Source organism: Hordeum vulgare, chromosome 4H (assembly GCF_904849725.1).
Source record: "Hordeum vulgare subsp. vulgare chromosome 4H, MorexV3_pseudomolecules_assembly, whole genome shotgun sequence".
NCBI lineage: Eukaryota > Viridiplantae > Streptophyta > Magnoliopsida > Poales > Poaceae > Hordeum > Hordeum vulgare.
The window spans coordinates 535,668,232-535,692,375 of record NC_058521.1 but is presented as its reverse complement, the minus strand read 5'-3'; the positions used below and the strand labels follow the sequence as shown (position 1 = coordinate 535,692,375).

At 43.6% G+C, this 24,144-nt stretch overlaps 1 protein-coding gene across 4 annotated transcripts; it reads left to right on the top strand.

Moving 5' to 3' along the window:
• The first annotated feature begins 14,988 nt into the window (after window positions 1-14,988).
• LOC123449324 lies at window positions 14,989-23,810 on the top strand. 4 transcript variants are annotated; one of them, XM_045126513.1, is made up of 10 exons: window positions 14,989-15,213; window positions 16,088-16,158; window positions 17,746-19,118; window positions 19,569-19,632; window positions 20,606-20,827; window positions 21,157-21,278; window positions 21,518-21,979; window positions 22,093-22,281; window positions 22,369-22,631; window positions 23,324-23,810. In XM_045126513.1, exons 1-10 carry the CDS (start codon window positions 15,109-15,111, stop codon window positions 23,651-23,653), a joined length of 3,201 nt encoding a protein of 1,066 aa, XP_044982448.1. In that variant the 5' UTR covers window positions 14,989-15,108; the 3' UTR covers window positions 23,654-23,810. The 4 variants fall into 4 exon arrangements, with proteins under 4 accessions (XP_044982448.1, XP_044982449.1, XP_044982446.1 ...); XM_045126514.1 differs by having other exon boundaries at window positions 22,093-22,320; window positions 22,408-22,631; XM_045126511.1 differs by having other exon boundaries at window positions 22,093-22,631.
• The last annotated feature ends 334 nt before the right edge of the window (window positions 23,811-24,144 follow it).

Sequence of the window (24,144 nt, the reverse complement as noted above, 5' to 3'; positions counted from 1 at the left end):
GGAGAGGGAAGAAGGTTGATGATGACGATGGCGACGATTTCCCCTCTCCGGAGCCCAAGGCGGATTCCAGATCTGCCCTCCAAATGAAGAACAGGTGGTGGTGGCGCCTCCGTATCGAAAAGGAGACGAAAGCTTCTCTTTTTATTTTTTCTGGGACGAAAGGCAACTTATAGAGCTGGCGTTGGGGGCGGCAGGTGCCTATGGGCCCCACAAGCGTGCCCACCGCCACCAGGGGGTGGTGGCAGAGCACGGGCTTGTGGCCCACTGGCCCACCCCCTGAGGTGGAACTTGGCGCAGATATTTTTGATATTTTCCAAAACTGCTCCCAGTAAATTTTCAGGACATTTGGAGAACTTTGATTTATGCGCAAAAATAACACCAAGGCAATTCTGCTGAAAACAGCGTCAGTCCAGGTTAGTTCCATTCACATCACGCAAATTAGAGTCCAAAACAAGGGCAAAAGAGTTTGGAAAAGTAGATACGATGGAGACGTATCAACTCCCCCAAGCTTAAAACCTTGCTTGTCCTCAAGCAACTTAGTTGACAAACTGAGAGAGAAAGAAAAACTTTGACAAACTCTGTTTGATCTTGTTGTTGCAACTATGTCTAACTCATAACCAGAATTTCAGCAAGATCACAAGTTAACCACATAAGCAAATGACACAAAGGTCTCACGGTACACTAATATCAATGGCATAATCAGCTAACGATCAAATAATAATGAGTCTCAAATACCAACAGTTCAATCAAAACAAGCATGAAGCAATATGAATATGTGGTATCTCGCTAGCTCTTTATGAGACCGCAAAACAAAAATGCAGAGCACTTTCAAAGATCAAGGGCTGACTAAACATTGTAATTCATAGCAACGAAGATCCAATCATAGTCATAGTCAATATCAATCAAAAGCAAAGCATAAAAATGACAGAGGTGCTCTCTAATTGGTGCTTATATAAGAGGAGGATGACTCGATAGGAAAATAAATAGACAGGCCCTTCGCAGAGGGAAGCATTGATTTGCAGAGGTGCCAGAGTTCAAGCTTTGAAAACAGAGATAATAATTTTGGGTGGCATGCTTTAATTGTCAACGCAATGACCAAGAGTTCTCAATATCTTCCATGCTACTCATGCTATAGGCGGTTCCCAAACAGAAAAGTAAAGTTTTAACTCCCCCACCACCAATCAATCACACTCCACGGCTAGCCGAATCCTCGGGTACCGTCCATACTAACATCAATCCGGGGGGAGTCTTGTTTTACAGTTATGTTTTCAATTTAAGCGTGGAACTCGACATCCCAAATACCGGCCCCTTTCTCGTGAATGACTGTGAATAAACACATGTCAAGGATAACACTCCTAGCATGGAAGATACCAATAGCCCTCTGTCACCACATGAGCGGTTCGGGCATGCAAAACAGATTATTTCTTGAAGGTTTAGAGAGTGGCACATGCAAATTTACTTGGAACGGCAGGTAGATACCGCAAATAGGTAGGTATGGTGGACTCTAATGGAAAAACTTTTGGGTTTATGGAAGTGGATGCACAAGCAGTATTCTCGCTTAGTACAAGTGAAGGCTAGCAAAAGATTGGGAAGCGACCAACTAGAGAGCGACAACAGTCATCAAGATGCAATGAGTTTGACTAACATTGAATGCAAGCATGAACATGATATAAATCACCCTGAACACGAACATCACAGAGGCTATGTTGATTTTGTTTCAACTACATGCATGAACATGCGCCAAGTCAAGCCACTTGAAACATTCAAAGGGAAATACCATCCTATCATACTACATCACAGTCATCTCAAAATCTATGTTGGCAATCAAGACAAACCATTATAAGCTCTCAGCTAATTAAGCATGGCATCAGAAACTATGATCTCTAAGTTGTCATTGCAAACATGGTTCTCTCACAACAAAGCTAAATCTGGGTCGACAAGCTAGTCATATTTACAAAAACAAAATAGATAGAGTTCATACCAGCTTTTCAGTCTCAGTCAATTCATCATATATCATCATTGTTGCCTTTCATTTGCACGATCGAACAATGAAAACGATAATAAGTGCATTGGACTAAGCTGAATCTGCACGCAAACACAAAGGAGAAGACAAAATAATATGGCTCTTTGAAAGCTAAATAGGTAAGCATGTAAGAACCACTAAGCATTGTAACCAATATCTTCTACCTTGACACAAAGGAAAAGAAAGCTATTTACACGGGAAAGCTCCCAACAAGCAAAAGAAGAAAGAAAAATCTTTTTGGGTTTTCTCAAAAGGACACAAAACAAGAAAACAAGAAAACGAAAAGAAACTAGCATGGATAAGACAGTGGCAAAGTGTAAACACCGGCTAACAAAGTGAAAGCATAAGCATGAATGTAAAGTCGGTGAGAACACGTACTCCCCCAAGCTTAGGCTTTTGGCCTAGCTTGGTCTACTCCCATGGTGGGAAATCACCAGCTCCAGGATACTCTGGAGCAGACTGTGGATGCCACTGCTGTGCGAGCTCCTCTAGCTCCCACTAATAAACTGGCGTCTGGTACTCGACTGGCGGCTCAGGCACGGGCGCCTGTGGTTGGGACAAGCCCCAATATGCGTAGATGTCCGCGGGCATAATAGTGTACATGTCTGCGTGAAGATCAAACAAAGAAGGAGCACGCAAACTAATAGTCTCTCGAGTACCCTGACTAAACACTAGGTTATAAATCATCCGTCTACTAGCATCTCCATCCAGAAAATCATGGCAAACCATGCTGTCATAATCCAGATATCTCTCAGGGAGAAGCATCTCTCCTTCCTCTCCTAGTATAATGGGTATCTCAAAGTGTCTGGCAAGACGGGTAGCATAGATACCTCCATAGACAACACCTTTAGAACGGTTCAGGTTCAACCGTTGAGCTACTATAGCGCCCAAGCTATAAGTCTTATCGTTATAAAGGCCTTCGCGCAAAACCACAAGGTCTGGAGAACTAAGTGATCCAGCCTCCCCACGGCCAATCAAATATTTTCCCACAAATAGTGAGAAGTACCGAAGCACAAGAAAATGTATGCTAGCAATTCTAGCGCGAGACACTCCTCTCTCCTCTCCAACAACAATAGAACCAATGAAATCCTCCAAGTCCCGTGGGCGAGGGTCACGGATATCCCCAACATAAGGTAATTTGCATACATTACAAAAATCCTGCAGCGTCATGCACTGGGGGACATCATATATCATGAACTCAACCGTGGGAGGATTCTTCCTCGGATAAAAGTTGAAGCTTTGAACAGAAATATTGGTGAGGAGGAGGTATTGTGGGCACTTATCTTCAACAAACGTAGTAAGACCTGCGTTCTCCACCAAGTAATAAAAGTCTTCATAAAGTCCGACAGCGCGCAAAAATTCATCACTTGGCCACTCGCACACTCGAACTTCTGTGACTCGAGGGACTACGTACTTGGGGTGATTCTTCTCATCCTCCTTGGTGTTACGGCTTGAAGAGCCTCTCAAGAATCTCCTCATCTTTTCCTTTTTCTAGCTCTGAAAAATTCTGAAATTTTTAGAGACTTCGAAAGAAAAGTGAATAAGGATTAACCCAACTTGTAGCAACTACTCCTACTAGTGCCTAGAGACCGTATCACGCGCTAAAACTACTTGGGACCAGCTAAAATCAACTTTTCTAGCTCAAGAGTAGGGTCACCAAGGTAGCAAGAATACGCGAAGGATAAAGCACTAGAGCAAAAACTAATTGGACCTGTGGAGGAGTCACTTACCAAGGAGTAATTTCCCCAAAACGGTTCGGAGAATGGTGCTTTGAGCAAGGAGATCGAAAATCACAGCCAAATGAGCAAGAACACGGGTTTGAGCTGCGAAACAATTTTTCTGGAGGTGGAAGAAGAGGCTAGGAGCTGGAATGAGTGGAGGGGGTGCCTGTGGGCCCCACAAGCTTGCACCCCCGCCACCAGGGGGTAGGTGGCTGTGGGGGGGCTTGTGGCCCACTGGTCAGGCCCCCTGACCAGCTCTCAGGCCCAGAAATTTTCAAAAATTCCAGAAAAAATCATACTAAATTTTCAGGACCATCGGAGAACTTTTATTTTCGAGGTATTTTTCTCCGGGACGCTAAAACAGAAAACGGGAAAAACTAAACTAATTCTATCATTTTTCTTCTAAGCAACAGAAAAGGAAAACTCAAAACAAAGGTATGTGACTCTCTGATTCATCTGTCTCATGGTCATCGAAAGAAATCCGTCAATGGGATTGATCAAGTCCTTATGACAAAACCTTCTCGAATCGCAAGAGAGAACGGAGAATTTTTGAATAGCCACTAAGTCACCTCAATGGGGATATGTATCTCCCCAACAAGCAAATCATACTTCATCTTGACACGAGGAATAGGGCATTCAAAGCTCCTAATGAGAATCGATGAAGTCTTTTTGATAGCATTGATGCAATGTACTGGATATCGTTTCTTCGGAAAGTGCACTCTGTGCTCATTACCGTTGACATGGAAAGTGACATTGCCTTTGTTGCAATCTATAACAACCCCTGTGGTGTTTAAAAAGGGTCTTCCGAGGATGATAGCCATGGCATCGTCCTCGAGAATATCCAAGATAACAAAGTCTGTTAAGATAGTGGTGTTAGCAACCACAACAGGCACATCCTCGCAAACGCCGATAGGGAAAGCAATTGATTTGTCGGCCATCTGCAGAGAAATTTCAGTGGGCGTCAACTTATCCAATTCAAGTCTATGATAAAGAGAGAGCGGCATAACACTAACACCGGCTCCAAGGTCACATAAGGCAGTTCTTACGTAGTTTCCTTTAATGGAGCAAGGTATAGTGGGCACTCCGGGATCACCAAGTTTCTTAGGAGTTCCACCTTTGAAAGTATAGTTGGCAAGCATGGTGGAGATCTCAAGATCTGGTATCTTCCGTTTATTGGTCACGATATCTTTCATGTACTTGGCATACAGAGACATCTTGAGCATATCAGTTAACCGCATCTGCAGAAAGACGGGTCTTATCATCTCAACGAAGCGCTCAAAATACTCATCATCCTTTTTCTTGGATGGCTTAGGAGGAAAGGGCATAGGTCTCTGAACCCATGTCTCTCTTTCTTTACCATGCTTCCTAGCAGTGAAGTCATTCTTGTCGTACTTCTTAGGTTGTGGATTATCAGGATTAACCGTAGGTTCAATCTCCACATCCTCGTCATTGCTAGGTTGAGCATTATTATGAACATCACTGTCCATATTGTTACGAGGTTCATGTTCATCACCAGGTTGTGTTTTTGCATCAGACGCAGAAATATCATTAGGTTCTTCAGGTGTGATAGTGTTTGGTGAACTGGCATGCATGTTTCTATCATCCTTCTTCTTCTCCTTAGGATGACTAGGTGTATCAACATTGATTCTTTAAGAATCTTGATCAATTCTCTTAGGATGACCTTCAGGATACAAAGGTTCCTGAGTCATTTTGCCTCCTCTAGTAATGACTCTGACAGAGTTGTCATTTAATTCATTGAGCAGGTCATTCTGAGCTTTAAGTACTTGTTCTACGTGAGTAGTAATCATAGAGGCATGTTTACTCAGAAGCTTCAGAGCATTGACATTTCTGTCTACGCAAGCACTTAAATGGCTAAGCATACGAGTACTTTGTTCCAAATGTGTGCTAACATAATCATTGAAACTCTGTTGTTTGGCAACAAAGTTGTCAAATTCATCAAAGCATAGGCTAGCATGTTTATCAAAAGGAATACCACTCTCGTCAAACCTACGCAGAGAATTCACTTCCACTACCTATATCGGGTTATCGAGACCGTGGATCTCTTCGACAGGTGGTAGATTTTTGACATCTTCAGATCTAATGCCTTTCTCTTGCATAGATTTCTTGGCTTCTTGCATATCTTTGGGACTGAGGAATAGAATACCTCTTTTCTTAGGAGTTAGCTTAGGAGGTGGTTCAGGAATAGTCCAAGCATTATCGTTGATCAAGAGGTTATTTAGTAGGGTCTCAGCTTGTTCTACAGTTCGTTCCCTAAAAACACAACCGAAACAACTATCTAGGTAGTCTCTAGAGGCATCGATAAGTCCGTTATAGAGGATATCAAGTATCTCGTTCTTCTTAAGAGGGTGATCAGGCAAAGCATTTTGTAGCTGGACGAGCCTCCCCCAAGCTTGTGGAAGACTCTCTTCTTGGAGTTGAGCAAAGTTGTATATTTCCTACAAGGCGGCTTGCTTCTTATGGGCAGGGAAATATTTCTCACAGAAGTAATAGACCATCTCCTGGGGACTACGCACACATCCAGGAGCAAGAGAGGTGAACCAGACTTTAGCATCATCCTTTAGAGAGAAAGGAAAAAGCTTAAGGATATAGTAGTGGCGGATCTTCTCCTCATTAGTGAAGAGGTTGGCTATTTCGGATAGTTTGGCAAGATGGGCTATGACCGTCTCAGACTCATAACCGTGAAAAGGATCAGATTCGACTAGAGAGATTACCTCAGGGTCGACAAAGAATTCATAATCCTTATCGGTGACAACGATAGGCGAAGTGGCAAACTTCGGGTCATTTTTCATCCTAACTTCCCGAGATTTTTCCTTCCACTTGAGAAGTAATTTCTCAGCGTCATAGGCATCCTTACACGCAAGAAAATCCTCAGCTATCTCTCCCTCCATAACGTAACCCTCAGGTATATCAGGCAATTCATATATAGGAGAGCTAGATCTAGCAGGAGCAAAAGCAGGTTCTATCTCAATAGTATCGGTAGTTTCAGAAGCATCACGAGCACTGGCAGTAACTCTAGCAATATGAGCATCAAGGAACAGTCCTAGTGGAACATTAGGCAAAGGAGTATCTAGCATAGCATCTCTAGCAGTATCAAGCATAGTATCAAGCATAGCATCATCAGGCATAGTATCAAGCATATCATCTCTAGCAGTATCAAGCATAGCATCATCAGGCAAAGTATCAAGCATAGCATCTCTAGCAGTAGTATCACAAGCATCATCAAGCACAGGCGACATATCAAGATTTCTAGCAGGAGGTGATGTCGCAAACTTACTCATAACTGAAGGTGAATCAAGTGCAGAGCTAGATGGCAATTCCTTACCTCCCCTCGTAGTTGAGGGCAAGACTTTGGTCTTCGGATCCTTCAGATTCTTCATAGTGATCAGCAGATATAAATCCCAAGTGACTCAGAGAATATAGCAATACCTCCCCGGCAACGGCGCCAGAAAAGTGCTGATCCTGCAATCTCTGGCGTTAGCTAGACGAATGCTTATGACAACAAACCTTCTCCTGCAACGGCACCAGAAGAATGCTGATAGCACTCCCCAGTAATGAAACTAGAAGAATGTTGTTGACGGCCCACCAGCGCGTGGGTTCGTAGCAGTTTTCGAGGGTAGAGTATTCGACCCAAATTTGTTGGTACGCGAGGCAGGAGGTGAGAGAATACTCTCGATTATTAGCAGCTGAATTTGTCAGATTCAACCACACCTGAAAGATTAGTATTTGCAAGCACGGTAGTAACAGCAAAGTAATATGATAACAACGGTGTCAGAAACGATCTGTTGACCGCAGACTATTCCTAACGATTGTATCAATGGCGCCTCCGTTGCCGCGTTGGCGGAAGTTGTCAATTCCCATCAACGGTCAGCGAAAAAGTATAGTAGCAGGTAGCAGCAGTGTAACGAGCAATAGCAGTGGCAAGGAACAGCGGTAGTGACAGCAGTAGCAAGTAGCAACAGTAGCAAGCGACAGTAGTAGCAACAGTAGCAGCACAGCAAGACAAGTAACAGCAGTAGCAACAGTAGTAGCAGCAGCAGAGCAAGACAAGTAACAGCAGTAGTAGGACAAACTCGTAGGCAATGGGTCGGTGATTTGTTTGGATGATATTCATCATGCAACAGCTATAACACGGAGAGATATGTGGCTAGCTCCCGTTCGTCAATGTGATGTAGGCATGCATTCCGTGTGTCGTCATACGTGCTTAGGGAAAAGAACTTGCATGACATCTATTTTCCATCCCTCCCATGACAGCGGGGTCCAAAAGGAAACTACGGGATATTAAGGTTCTCCTTTTAATAAAGAACCGGACCAACGCATTAGCACTTGGTGAACACATGAACTCCTCAAACTATGGTCATCACCGGGAGTGGTTCCGGTTATTGTCACTCCGGGGTTGCCGGATCATAACACATAGTAGGTAACTACAACTTGCAGGATCGGATCTAAAACACACATATATTGGTGACAACATAATAATTTCAGATCTGCAATCATGGCACTCGGGCCCTAGTGACAAGCATTAAGCATGGCAAATTAGTAGCAACATCAATCTCAGAACATAGTGGATACTAGGGATCATTCCCCATCAAAACTAACTCGATTACATGATAGATCTCATCCTACTCATCACCGCCTAGCGAGCCTACGAATAGATTACTCACGAACGACGAAGAGCTTCATGGAATTGGAGAGGGAAGAAGGTTGATGATGACGATGGCGACGATTTCCCCTCTCCGGAGCCCAAGACGGACTCCGGATCTGCCCTCCAGATGAAGAACAGGTGGTGGCGGCGCCTCCGTATCGAAAACGCGACGAAAACTTCTCTTTTTATTTTTTCTGGGACGAAAGGCAACTTATAGAGCTGGAGTTGGGGGCGGCAGGTGCCTGTGGGCCCCACAAGCCAGCCCACCACCACCAGGGGCGTGGTGGCGGAGCACGGGCTTGTGGCCCACTGGCCCACCCCCTGAGGTGGAACTTGGCGCAAATATTTTTGATTTTTTCCAAAACTGCTCCCCGTAAATTTTCAGGACGTTTGGGGAACTTTGATTTCTGCACAAAAATAACACCAAGGCAATTCTGCTGAAAACAACGTCAGTCCAGGTTAGTTCCATTCAAATCATGCAAATTAGAGTCCAAAACAAGGGCAAAAGAGTTTGGAAAAGTAGATACGATGTAGTCGTATCACATATCATCCCCAAGCTTGGGACACACATCAATTGCAACAAATATATTCTCAAATATGTCATTCTCATCAAACATAGCATCCCCAAGCTTGTGGGTTTGCATATCATTAGCATAACCATAAATAGTATGAATAGCACCATTAGTGCAACAATTATTATCATCATAATTTTCCAAGTTGGTGCTGAAAAGTTTTAATATTATAAGGAGTATCATTATCTTACCAATCATCATCATCACAACAAGTAGTAGACATAACAAAATAACAATCAAGTGTATCATCGTCCACACTACTTTCGTATTCATTCTCAATGATCAAAGGAGCAACATTATTTGGGAGAGATACCTTTTTACCTCCACTTTTCCTTCTTTTCTTCTTCTTCACCACCTTATGTGTGGGTTTAAGTAATTTATCCAAGCCTATTGTTGAAGAGATAGGAAGCTCCTCCTTGCAACCTAATTCATTACGAGAAACAATAGGAGGGTATTGGGAGACCTTTACCCTTTCATTAGTATTCCTTTTATATTCTATTGGTTTCTCATTCTTTCTATAGTTGGCAATATAATCATTCTCATTGCAATTCATTACGCAGAACATATAGATTTCTTGTAGATTAATTTCATTATCATTAGTGATAAGGAATATATCAAACCAATCATTTTTATGTGAGAATTCTTCACCCCCCAAAAATAAACAAAGTTCATTATAGAGTTCACGGGAGAGAAAATTATAACAATATTTGGAAACGGTTCGATCATTAAAATGCATGCATTGGAAATTAAGATAACCAACCCTATTGCAAAGTTCACAAGTAATGGGATGAGGAGAGTGTTAGGGCATATTTCTCCTAAGTGGTTTTAGTGATTGATGACAATTGTTGTGCGGACTAATCTTGTGTCTTGAGCATTTCAGACTATTCTCTTCTAGGCACAAGATGACTCGACGCCCCTCGGAGGTTCTCAAAAACGGACTTTCTTCTACGTTTCTCTTCCTAGTTTGAGTCATAGGAAAGTCTTCTTATTAAGAGGGGGTCCGCGTCGAAAAGGCTTGGGTGGAATCCTCACGCACACACTTCATGCACCTGCCTATATTTTGGCCTCAATGGAGCCCCAATGAGTGTATTCTATGCCTATGCGAAAAGGGTAAGCGGTAGTACCGCTGTACCAGTGGTAGTACCGCTGGCACAGCGATAGTACCGCTCTCAGAGCGGTAGTAAATTTTTACTACCGCTCTAGGAGCGGTACTGCCGCCCCAGGTGCGGTAGTAAACTTTTACTACCGCTCCAGGAGCGGTACTACCGCCCAAAGTGCGGTAGTAATTTTTTACAACCGCTCCAAGGGCGGTACTACCGCCCTCAGTGCGGTAGTATTATTTTACTACCGCGCTGACGGGCTTTTCTCGCATACTTTTCCCCAAGGAGGTGTTGGCACGGTAGTATCCCGATACTACCGTGGTTGGTGCGAAGCCGAGCGGTAGTACCGCTCCCGGGAGCGGTAGTACCACTCTAGGTAGCGGTAGTACCGCTCCAGGAGCGGTAGTACCGCTTGTACCTTTATGTGGTAGGTGGGTAACGGGTGGATCTGCCCCCTACTATATAAAGGTATCTTCTTCTTCCTAGAGCTCACCTTCAACCCCTCTAAGCTCCATTGTTGCTCTACAAGCTCATTTTAGCCCGATCTCTCTCCCTAGCCAATCAACCTTGTTGATTTTCTAGGGATTGCTTGAGAATGCCTTGATCTACACTTCCACCAAAGGATATTTGATTCCCCCTACTAATCCCTTGCGGATCTTGTTACTCTTGGGTGGTTGAGCACCCTAGACAGTTGAGGTCACCTCAGAGCCACATTCCATTGTGGTGAAGCTCGGTGGTCTTGTTGGGAGCCTCCAAGCATTGTGTGGAGATTGCCCCAACCTTGTTTGTAAAGGTTCGGTCGCCGCCTTCAAGGGCACCTATAGTGGAATCACCGCACCTTGCATTGTGCGAGGGCATGAGGAGAATACGGTGGCCCTAGTGGCTTATTGGGGAGCATTGTGCCTCCACACCGCTTCAATGGAGACGTAATCCTGTCAAAGGGAAGGAACTTCAGTAACACATCCTCGTCTTCATCGGTTACACTTGTGGTTATCTCTTACCTTTACTTTGTATTTGTTGTTGTTGTAGAGTATCTTTTACTTGCTACTTTACTCTTTGTAAGTAGCATCATATAGGTTGCTCACCTAGTGTCATTTTAGAGAACCTTTATGTTGCTACTCCTTATTTGTTAAGAAAAGCTAAAAATTGGTAGTTGCCTATTCACCCCCCCTCTAGTCAACCATATCGATCCTTTCAGAGAGCATAATCTTGTGGCAAATTCATATATCACTTTAAGATACCAATTAGTTTGATCTTGTTTATGCTTCTTACAAAATCTATCATCCCTATATGGCATGTCTTTACAAATTTTATTCACTCCACAAAAATTGACATGCTTATAGGAAATATTTTAGCATCATGTACATTCGAAGAATTCATACTAACAATATTTCTATCATGCTCATCATTCAATGATTTCACATTAAGCATTTTCACAAATTCTTCCTCTAGCAATTGAGCACAATTTTCCAAACCATCATTTTCATGAAAGACATTATAGAGACGAAGCAAATGAGGCAATTCCATTTTCTATAGTTTTCTCTTATAAACCAAACTAGTGAAAAACAAGAAACTAAAAGATTTAATTGCAAGATCTAAAGATATACCTTCAAGCACTCACCACCCGGGCAATGACGTCAGAAAAAAGCTTGATGTCTACTATGCAACTTTATTCTTGTAGACATTGCTGGGCCTCCAGGTGAGAATTTTGTAGGACAACAACAAATTTTCCTCAAGTGGATGACCTAAGGTTTATCAATTCGGGGGGAGGCGTAGTATGAAGATGGCCTCTCTCAAACAAGCCTACAATCAAATACAAGAAATCTCTTGTATTCCCAACACAACCAATACAATGAAAAATTCTATAGGTGCACTAGTTCTGCGAAGAGATGGTCATACAAGTGTAGTATGGATGGTAGTTATAGGTTTTTGTAATTTTAATATAAAAACAGCAAGGTACCAAGTGGAAAACAGCGAGCAAAACATAGTATAAATTCTTTGAAATAAGGCTTAGAGTGTATACTTTCACTAGTGCAATCTCTCAACAATGCTAACATAGTAGAATCATATGGTCATCCCTCAACATGCATCAAAGAATCACTCCAAAGTTCCTATCTAGCGTAGAATAGTAAGATGAAATTGGTGTAGGTAGTAGAACCACTTCAAAGTTATTCTTTCTGATCCATCTTTTGAGCTATTCCTATAAGTGTCACAAACAACCCTATACTACGTACTAGAATAGCACCCATGATACATATCAATCAACCCTAATGTCACCTAGATACTCCAATGTCACATCACGTATTCGTGGGTAAATTATGCGACATGCATCAAACAATTTCAGATCTATCATAGTCAATCCAACACAAAGAACTTCAAGGAGCACCCCAATATTTCTATCGGAGAACATAGTATGAAAATGTGCAATCAACCCCTATGCATAGATCCCCAAGGTCATAGAAATCCGTAAGTTGATGCCATAACATATATCAAGTGAATCACTTGAATACCCCAATGTCACTATGGGTATCTGCATGCAAGACATACATCAAGTGTTCTCAAACCAAAATATTCAATCCAACATAACAAGATCTTAAAGGGAAAAATTCAATTCATCACAACAATAGCAAGGGACAAACACCATATGATCCAACTATATTAACAAAGCCCGTGATACATCAAGATCATGACATCTCAAGAACACGAGAGAGAAATATTAAACACATAGCTACTGGTACAAAACCTCAGCCCCAAGGGTGAACTACTCCCTCCTCGTCATGGCCTCCGTTGGGATGATGAAGATGGCCACCGGAGATGATTTCCCCTCTCTGGCATGGTACTGGAAAGGCTCTAGATGGGTTTTTCGTCGATACAGAGAGTTGCGATGATGGAGCAGAAGTTCTTTCTTTACTTATAGGGTTTCTGGTATATATGGGATTTTTGAGCGTTGTAATCATGCCAAACGGAGCCACGTGGGCCCCACAAACTATCAGGACGCGGTCTAGGAGGCGCCCTATTGGCTTGTGGCCTACAGGTGGCTCCCCTCGAGTGGTTCTTCGCTCCAATATTGCTTATTTCCTCTAGAAAAATATAAAAAAGTTTCGGGCGATTTCGAGAACTTTTATTTTCCGCACAAAAACAACACCATGGCAATTCTGTTGAAAACATCGTCAGTCCGGGTTAGTTCTAAATAAATCATATAAAGTGCATCAAAACATATAAAAGTTATGGCTCCAGCTTGCGCCCGCTAGAGAGTGAAGCCGAACACGTGACAACTTGCACATTATGACTCTTGCTTGCGCCCGCTAGAGAGTGAAGCCGAACACGTGACAACTTGCACATTATGACTCTTGCTTGCGCCCGCTAGAGAGTGAATCCGGATGCTTGACAACTTTCAAGTTATGGCTCCGGCTTGCCTCCGCTGGAGAGTGAATCCTTACGCGTGACAGCTTGCACGTTATGATTCCAGCTTGCGCTCACTGGAGAGTGAACCCCGACGAGTGACATCTTGCAAGTTATGGCTCCACCTTGCGCCCGCTGGAGAGCGAATCCCTACGCGTGACAGCTTGCACGTTATGGCTCCAACTTGCGCTCGATGGAGAGTGAATCCGGCGCGTGAACGCTGTGGCTCCAGCTTGCGTTCGATGGAGAGCGAATCCGACACGTGATAGGTTGCACGTTAAGGCTCCAGCTTGCGCTCGATGGAGAGTGAATCCGGCGCGTGAACGTTATGGCTCCAGCTTGCGTTCAATGGAGAGCGAATCCGACACGTGATAGGTTGCACGTTAAGGCTCCAGCTTGCGCTCGATGGAGAGTGAATCCGGCGCGTGAACGTTATGGCTCCAGCTTGCGTTCGATGGAGAGCGAATCCGACACGTGATAGGTTGCACGTTAAGGCTCCAGCTTGCGCTTGATGGCGAGAGAATCCCGACACATGACAGCTTGCACGTTATGCCTCTGGTTTGCGCTCACGAGAGAGTGAATCTCGACATGTGGTGGCTCAAACGTTACTGCGCACTCACCCTCGTTAGGCGAAAGACCGGTCGACCAAGTGCATTTCATATGGCTAGGGGGATAAGGCGGGCATAGTCGCACCGTGTCTGTGTCAGAAAAGGAAAGACAAAGTGGGAGTAGGAGTATTTTTTAGAAAGAATGTAAAAACATTCATCTAAAAAAGAGTGTAAAAATAATTCAATTCACATTTTTTCGCCGACTTGTTGAGGAAAGGGGTAGTTAGGTGCTGGGCACTAAAAGGAGGGTAAATAATTACGTTTACACTAGTATGGTGAATCAATGAACCACTCAAACAATGTGTAGACCCAACCAACCAACCAATCTTTGTCTTATCCACACAGACGAGTGTGTGAATCGACGAAGGAAGGAACGATCCCCCGTTCCGTCGTCCGGTTGGCCCTACAGTGGTACTACTGGCTTCGGTCACCGGCAAAATCCGCTGGGCAAAAGCCGACGCCTCCGCACTCCACACCAACGAACCCACACCCCCACCGCCCATGACACACCGGCCCCACAAGTAAGCGTCAAACCCCGACGCGGCCGGCGCAAGGCTTGCTTACCTGGGCGCAGCAGGGGCTTGTCGCGCGCGGGCTCACCCGCCGGCCGTCCGATCCCCCACGCGTACCGCCGGATGCGCCCCGTCGAAAGCTGCAGCCGCTGCCAGTCCGCCCCGGTCCCCAGCCATCGAACCCCGAGCATGTCCTCCGCGACGCAAACCGCGTAGTACTCAGCAGCATAACTCAATGACACCTCGGGCCCGCGCGCGCGGGGCCGGCTCGTCACGGACCGCGTGGCGAGAGGTGCCGGTTGGGTAAGGGGGCCTTGCCCGAAACGGGTGTCACGGAAGGGGAGGAGGCGGAGGAGGCCTGGCCTATTTGCTCGCAACCGCCTCCCCCCTCCACTCCACTCTCAAGCCTCAACAACCCAAAACCCCCGTCCATTATTCACTCTCCCCTGCCCCTCTCTCTGCTTGCGTGCGTGCGTGGGGAGCGTGAGCCGCGAGGAGAGGAATCCAATGGCGCGGGCGGAGAGGCCCAACCCCTGCGCGGCGTTCCGGTCCGTGCCGCCGCCGATGCCCGCGCGACGCCTCGCCGCGTCGCCGAGGGCCGCGTCGCCCAAGGTGACGATCAGCCCCCTCTTTCCCTTTCTCTTTCTCTGATTGATCGACGCAGGCATGCCGCTACTTTTCCCCGCCCCCAAACACCCCGGCGGTCGCCTAGGGTTTCCCGCGTACGGACTCGCGGCGGCGGCGGCCTCGGCCTCGAATGGGGGTAGGGCCGGCCGCCGGGACGGGGGTTTTTGTCGATGATCGAATACTTCTCTTGCCTTGGTTGCCGTCCCGTACACGCCGCTCGCTTGCCCTCCTGCTACTTAGGGCCGTACCAGCTATCCCCAAATGGATTCTTGCATTTTTGGGGTTTTCTTCTTGCCCTCGGATGTTCGTCGATTCCTTCGCGCAGGGGAAAAGAAAACCCCATTTCTTCCTGGAGCATATCCCCTCCGGCCTTTTTTTTTCCTTTTCCTTTTCTTTTCGTCATCCCGAGCTTAATTTTGCCCTCTGCTTCGTTGTGCTCGTCGACTGCCCTGTACTCATCATCGAACGCGGCACTCAGTTTGCACTAGCTACTGCGTGTTGTAGGGTAACCGGTGCGAGATTCGCTCGCTCTACTTCCATATTATCTTCTTTATTAGGTACTCCCTCCGTCCCATAATATAAAAGCGTTTTTTACACTAGTATATTGTCAAAAACGCTCTTATATTTTGGGAGTACTACTTAATTTGTTACCGGTGTGACAATGCTTGTTCCGGGCATGATTGTTCATCTTGTCCGGCCGTCTGGAGTGGTATACATCCAAGATCCAACTGCCTAGGCTTACCAACTTTCGCACTTGGATTAGGATAAGCATGCTTGTCATGCCTTTCCTAGCTAATTAATTTTATACAGAGACCGATGAAATCGTTTAACATCTATTTGTTTCGTTTTACTGTTGCAGGATGCACCTTGTCATACCTCTGGCGGCGATAGAGGCCATCCAGGGCAGTGCAAAAAACCTCCAGACCATGCGTACGTTCTTCTCATGCTTATGTAACTTGTGCTTGGGTCTGGCAACATAGAGCATTATATACAAGGGAAGCATGTCATCGTTTCTCCATTTGTCATCCTGCTTTGGTTTCACTCTTCTGTTAAATGCCTGCTGTTTTCCTTTTCGAGACAAAGTAACAGGAGCTTTGTGACAAGTGTTATCTGTAGTGAATGTCTTATGTTTATGTGAAGCATGTCCCTAGTCTAGCAACCAAAATCTCATGCCATGGGGATTGTCTACTACTCTGTCTTGTCTGTGTCATGGGCCCATTATGGTTCAAATAACAATTGACTATAAGATTCATAATATTCGTAGCTATTACTTGGTAAACTCATGCCGTATCAGGTTTTATCGACACTTATGTATTTAACTTGAAATGACCCGTGCATTCGTATGGAGATCAGGAGCATATCAGTGCAAACCACTGGCAATTGTACGAACTACGCACATTGACCATTTTATGTTGGGCTGATGACTGACCAATGTATCACATTTGGTGGAATTTAAGGGGCCCATCTTGGATAAATCTCGTAATAGCCTGTTATATTTGAAGGCACACACCTTATTAATACCCAGTTGAATCTAATCAGTTCTTTTATCTAATGTATTTATCAAGTGAGACTGAGTGTTTGCATGATTAAACATGGCTATTTGGTTTCCCTAGACCATTTAAAGAAACTGCACAGGGGAACGCAGGTTGAGGTCAATATGAATGTGCATGATCCAGTAACATGATATTTGATAATCTTCTACTCCCTCCGTTCCTAAATATAGGTCTTTTTAGAGATTGTACTAGTGGACTACATACGAAGCAAAATGAGTGAATCTACATTCTAAAATATGTCTATATACATCCGTATGTAGTCTTCTAGTGAAATGTCCAAAACTACTTATATTTAGGAACGGAGGGAGTACGTAGTAAGCTGACAAATACTCTGTTTTCCAGAAGTCTGTATTCAGTCATACACCACTAGGATGATTCTGAGTACAGGGTATGTTTAGTTTGAGCCCAAATTCACCATCCTAAAAAATGCTAGCCAAAATTTTAGCGAATGTTTTGCTTGCCAATGATTTGGTCAATATTGGCAAGAAAAATTAACTAGAGTTGGCAAGTTTGCATATGGGCATGCCAGGAAATTGGCAATCATTCAGACAAGGACCAAAATTGTGGCTATGAACATACCTCCCCACAATAAAATAAAAGCAGAAATGTAAGGGATATATATTTATAATGCTTCTCCGTATGTTGCTTTATGGCTCATGGTGTAATTTCAGTCTATAATTTGGGTTATGCATAAGTGTAGTGAGCATTGAGACATGGTATACGCCTTCTTCATTTTGTAAAGCTTGTTAGTGAAGTGACATTATTTGAAGCATGATATATCACTTTTATTTTTTGTGGGAAGCTACATCTTTTGTTTTTTAGGTTCTTGGCATACCAGTAAGTCATTGCTGTTGCCTGGATTGCACTTAAATATCATTCATGTCTTGCAAAATCTAGATTCTAGTATGTTATTTCTGATTCTATTTATTTTACAATGTATAGTAACTTCCTCTCTATTTTACAGCATGCATAAGCCGTTTGGCGGTACATATACAAAACCTGATGCAAGAGTAAAGTTGATTCCGGCAGAAGACATCACTTATGTACGACATGGAAAGCCTTTTGGTAGAACAGTTGGCTCAGCAAAGCTGCAGAAAAGACACTCCAGACGAAGTGTCACTCCTCCTCCGAGTTCGCGTAAAGTTTCTCTTGCGAGGTCAACACCACTTACTCAGAAGTCTACGCCACTGTTTACCTCCAAGGCCATGCCACCGCTTAATCACAAGGCTTCAGCGCCTTTTACTCATAAGGCCACAGCATCTCTTAATCACACGGCCATGGCACCTCTTACTCACAAGGCCGCGGCTCCTCCTACTCACAAGCCCACGACGCCGCCCCTTTCTGGTTCATCGTGTCTTTCTCCTAAGAGAGTTGAGACAGCTCACAAGGCCACAGGACTTCTTAGTCCCAAGCATGCTACACCACCCTTGCCTGTTGCATCGTGTCTTTCTCCCAAGAGAGTTGAGACAGCTCACAAGGCCATGGGGCCTCTTAGTCCCAAGCCCACTACACCACCCTTGCCTGTTGCATCGTGTCTTTCTCCTAAGAGAGTTGAGACAGCTCACAAGGCCACGGGACCTCTTAGTCCCAAGCCCACTACACCACCCTTGCCTGTTGCATCGTGTCTTTCTCCTAAGAGAGTTGAGACAGCTCACAAGGCCATGGGACCTCTTAGCCCCAAGCCCACCACACCTCCCCTGCCGGTTGCATCGTGTCTTTCTCCTAAGAGAGTTGAGACAGCTGAAAACAGGCAACCATTTTCTCTCAATCGGCCATCACCACTCTACAAGGCTGTCCAGAGAGGTGCATTTCCTCCATCTGTTTCACGGAAAGAGTCAGAGATGAATCCCATCAATCCTAGTTCTGTGCATGTTCCTCCTGCATATTCAAGGAAGGTTCCTCTTGATAGAAAGGCAGAACCTTCTTCTAAGAGTGTCAGCACACTTGACAACAAAAAGTTATGCTCTACAAGCAATCAGGCTGCACTTAGATGTCAACCTACAAAAAGAGATGCAGATCCTATTGTGGAAAAAGAAAATACTGTGAAGCTTCCATTAATGAGCCCAACATCTGTGCTTAGTTCAAGTTCCACCGAGGTATGTCCAGATACTGGATCAAGGTCTGCATCCAGACTAAATTTGTTTGATGAAAAATGCAAGCTGGACTCACCGCAGCCTGAAACAAACATACCTCAAGCAAAAAGCCCAGAGTCTACAACTCCAGCCCCATATGCTCAACTTTCCAATGATTTGAGAGCTGTTTCCTCCACTAAGATCATTGTCAGGAATGAGAGACAAACGAACCAGGAACCATCAATTACTTGTAACATCTCTTCAGGTATAGTTATCATCCTGAAAGTAATACATTGCAGAATCCTGATGCATGATTTAGCTGTAATTTTTTTAATCTACGTATATAAAACAAATGGTATGCATGATATTTGCTTCACTTAGTTCTAATAATTGGACTTTTTGTTTTCGAACTTCTTTTGTTTACCATGTTGAATATTACTTCAGTCCTCATGAAAGGGCTCAAGAGTATTGCTTCCTTTTTGCCCTAACATTAGATACATGAAAAGAGAAGAATTAAATGGGAAGACCCAACTTTTAGCCTTTTTGAAATTGTACATTATGTTTCCCATATTTCTGTAGTGCTGTTTTACAGTTCAGTGCATGCATTTGCAAGGACAGAATGATATAATACAAAATAACATATTATTCCTTATATGGTTTGTTATAATATTTCTTTTGAGAAAATTCGTTGTTATAACATTTGGCACGGAAACAGGTGCCCCATTAATATTACATACACCACTGTGCAAGAAGACATACCAACCAGAGACCTGCTGGAAGTAAGTACTTTGCTTTTACGCATTAGAATCTTCTTATTTGAAGGGCCAGTGCAATTTGTTTGCTGCATGAGTGTAATGATTCAAAACATTTACTGGCTTAGTACTACCTCCGTCCATGTGTATAGGGCATGCGCGTAGTTCTAGGTTGTCAATTTAACTAGCTAAATATATAGTATATGCGATAAAAATTACATATTCAGAAACTACATCCCTCCATAAATCTAATGATATATTATTTATTACATATAATACATATTTAAGTAGTTAAATTAACGACCTAGAACTACGCGCATGTCCTATACACCTGGACGGAGGGAGTAGAATAGAAGATTTCTCATTGCACAAGCGCAAACTCGATACTAGAAGGTTACCTTCCCAAGTAGAAGCACGAAAACGAGAAAACGCAACTCGTGTGTGGGGTTTGAAACTCCATTTATACTACTCCCTCCGCCTCAGTGTATAACTCATCTTAGGTTGTGCACCGCGACCAAGACGGAGAGGAAAACGAGAGTAATTAATGTTAATTTGCTAATTAATATCATTGCATGCAATGAATTGACCACTGCATGTCGTGCTAGTTAGTCTCAAGTCGTTAAAAACATACACGCCCCACGTCTTTTATTGGTTGATTCCTTTATTCATGTCAAAAAACAAGAAATGAGGTGAAAAAATGAATGCATCGCGCTGTTTTGGGATTATTTGATTTTTGTAAGATTACTTATACACCGAAACGGAGGGAGTACCTGCTATAAGCTTTGAACTTTGGTTGCTAGGTATTGCGGTTAATTAGCTGTATAGGCAGTAATTACTTATGCTATAAGCTATATTATGCTCCCTCCGTTCACAAATACTATAAGATTGTTTGGATATTTCAATATGGACTACGTACGGACGGAAATGAGTGAACAAACTGGAGAGCTGTGGTCTACTCACTTTCAGACGAACACTCAGGATTATTATTTGCTTTCGTTAGGGGCAAATTTGAAATAACTGGAGAGCTAACACACACTTGTGATGGACTTGAAGCCTATTTCCCTCGTGAAATTTCTAGCAAAGTTTATGAAGCTTCAAAACAGATGCCTGAAATATTGAAGCTAGAGGCTCTACCTCTTTCTTGCCTGTTACCAAAAAGATTCAAGATGGAACCACCTTGTGCTCAAGATATTGGACTCTGCTTCATAAGTTCTTGTCAAAGGTACACTTATCATCTTAGCTTCCACTTACATTAAAGAAGGATTAGCAATGGTAGACTTACTTGCAGCCATGCCAGGTGCCATATACAAAGATCTTGCATTGTACTCCCTCCGTTCCTAAATAAGTCTTTTTAGGGGTTTCACTAGTGGACTACATACGGATGTATATAGACATACTTTAGAGTATAGATTCACTCATTTTGCTCCGTATGTAGGCCACTAGTGAAATCTCTTAAAAGACTTATATTTAGGACCGGAGGGAGTATACAGTATTACAGTCTCTGTGTGTGTGAGCTTGCCTTATAAGCTTAAATTTCCCCTATTTATACAGGCCAAATATGGACTCCTACCATCTCCTGGAAAATGTTTCTTCACGTATTGGCTTGCAGACTGACATTGGCACCATGAAGTTGCTTATATTTTCGTCCAAGCTGCTTACGGAAGATGATCAAAGTATGTCCACTTGACTCCTACGATTGCATGACATGCAGCTGATATTCATTGTCTTCTGTGAAGTTTTTTATTTGACATGTTATGCTTGAAACTGTTCTCTTCTATTTTGTTTCTGCAATCTGGATATTTTGATAAGTTAGGCAATACCTGCTAAATGATTTCTGGAATGTTTGAAAAGCTAGTATGCAGGGTCATATTCATTGGGCATCATCTAACTTTCGTAGAATCTGTTGTAACAGCGAAAGACGGAGAACTTTACCTTTGTGGAATTTTCTGGAAGCATCCCAGAAAGAGGCAGCACCGAGCCGACGTTCATACAAATATCAGCAATGTTGGCCTTTCAGAGGGAGACTCTCATATATCTGAGGATATTCGCATGGACCTGGATATGACAGGAGGCAAATACACAAGAGGTACAAATTGTGAGATTGGCATGAAACTGGATGCAACAGAAGTCAAGAAGATGGAAACGAGCAAACCCAAGGAGGCTGGCAAGATATTTGATATGACAGCAGACAAACAGACAGAGAGGGTGAAATGTGAGAAGAGTGGCAACAAATTGGAGTTAACAGGAGAGCAAGAGACAAACAGAGTTAACAAATGTTTGCCCATGCTCAAAACTCTTGATGCAAATGCTGTGGTCGGTAAAGCAGCTCCCACTGTTTCTTTCTTCACTGGATCTTGTAGTCCTGACTCCGCAGGTAACAATTTTTTTTATTTTTTATTTTGGCTTGGGTGGTACACCTTGCTATTTCAGCGATGCAGCCCCTGTACTTGCTTTTGCTGATTCATGTTTTTTCGTTGTATTTTCCAGGGACTACAGATTCTCAATGCAAATCTGCTAGGAGAGCTCCTGCTTGCGGAGACCTTGTTTTGGACCCACCTCCAGGATTTCCTCTTGATGTCCCTCCTGGCTTCACAAGAGCTCATTGCGGGCGTCGTCGAGGAAAAACTGCAGAATCACATATCGACTCTTCTCCCAGCCTTGCTTTGGACACTCCAGGACTGGGACTTGATGCTCCTCCTGGATTTACAAAAGCACATCGTGGGCATATGGACTCTTCTCCCAGCCTTGCTTTGGACACTCCAGGACTGGGACTTGATGCTCCTCCTGGATTTACAAAAGCACATCGTGGGTTAAACACCAATGACACCATGCCTTCTCCTGGATCAGAAAATGGTGCTTCCACTCTTTTGTCTGAGAGAAAGTCCCCAATCAAGTTCTCTCTCAACATTACAAGGCCTCCTGGATTTGAGGTGAAAAAAGAACCTGGGTTACCAGCATTCTTTAAGGCTACGGAGAAAACACCACCAATAGGAAAAGCAAATGAGAAGGACATTAAGCATGATAAGGTGCAACATTTTCCCTGTCTTTGTTGTTTTAGTAATCCCATTTTCTCCAGTGGTCTTTTATCTCTCTGTTCCTTGGCTGGTTAGGAATCCGGTTTTTCTTTTTTGGATTTCCATGCATGCTCTGCTTGTGCATTAATTATTTCAACTCAGTGTATGCTAGTACTTCCAATAAGAAGAAACCCTTGTGCCCCCTGATGTTTTAAACATACTCCCTGCGTTCCTAGATATAAGTCTTTTTAGAGATTTCACTAAAAGGCTACATACGGAACAAAATGTGTGAATCTATACTCTAAATTATGTTTATATACATCCGCATATAGTCCCGTAGTGAAACCTCTAAAAAGACTTATATTTAGGAACGGAGGGAGTACTAGTTTTCTTTCTTGGTAGTTGTTTGGTCCGCTCCCCGAATTGAATCCTTATCTTTTGCCTTTTGTTGTGCTACAATGAAGTTTAGGACCCTTAAAATTGTTTTCTTTAAGAAATAGTAAAAGGCAATGGACTGTTTCAGTGCCTCTGATTTTTCCTGTTCACATTTATTTTCTGTGACTACTTAGCTTATGAGCAGAAATATGTATCACAATAAGCAATGCATAGTTTACAAAAGAATCCTAAGCGTACGTTCTATCTGCACGACATTTTATTATTATTTTCCATTGGAGGGTGGATCAAATTAACTGATACGTGTGCAGCAGGTGAACGTGGAAGTGGAATCGGATGACAGCTCGGAGGAGCGAGAGTTTCCCAAGACCAAGAGGCTCTCAGATATCCTCGAAACTACGTCTTGGAGGAACAACGCTAGTACCTCAGCCGCACCTCGAAACTGCTCCGAAGTTTTCAGGCCCCCGAGCAGGTTTGAGGAAGAAAAGCAGCAGCAGCGGCATTGCAGGAAGAGAGGCCAGCAGGAAACATCCGAATCCGATGCCACCACCAAAAGGCTCAAGGTCAACGGCCGCATCGCGCTCAACGGATGCCCTGCCCTTAACTCCAACCAAGCGCAACCAAAAACTCCACTATCATAGCTCTCAACTCATCGGCTATCAAAACAGACGGTTATGTATGTGTGTATGTAGGTGGGCCTGGGCAGTCAGTGTATTGGCTCGGAACTGAAAACAGGTACAAAGTCGAATAGTCAGTCAGACTGTGATATAAATTTATGTATCGATCCTTTTTATGTAACAAGCGACTACATAGTTGGTTAGAGCGTCTACAACTGGAATGGGCAAATCCAATCCCCTATAGGCTGCCACACCCTTAAATATGGCGATTTATAACTACAATCCTTACTTTTGAAATCTCAAATCCATACAAACACATGCATGTCGATCATTACACACATAAATACAAATTATTCATACATAAAAATATAAGTTGTTCATGGTGCATAATTGAAATATCAAAAACACGAGTCAATAATTTTTAGTGTGGATCTATATATCCTCCACAAGATCATTGATTGCATGTGCATCTTGTGCCATATAACGATGTAGTTCCATGCTGAAGCCTCCCCATC

What these genes read in the sequence shown, in the direction of transcription:
- LOC123449324 (XM_045126511.1), top strand. Translation starts at nt 15,109, where the DNA reads ATGGCGCGGGCGGAGAGGCCCAACCCCTGCGCGGCGTTCCGGTCCGTG. An exon ending in TTCATAAGTTCTTGTCAAAG is followed by an intron (nt 20,828 to 21,156) that starts GTACACTTATCA and finishes CTATTTATACAG; the next exon opens with GCCAAATATGGACTCCTACC. An exon ending in TTGTAGTCCTGACTCCGCAG is followed by an intron (nt 21,980 to 22,092) that starts GTAACAATTTTT and finishes TGTATTTTCCAG; the next exon opens with GGACTACAGATTCTCAATGC.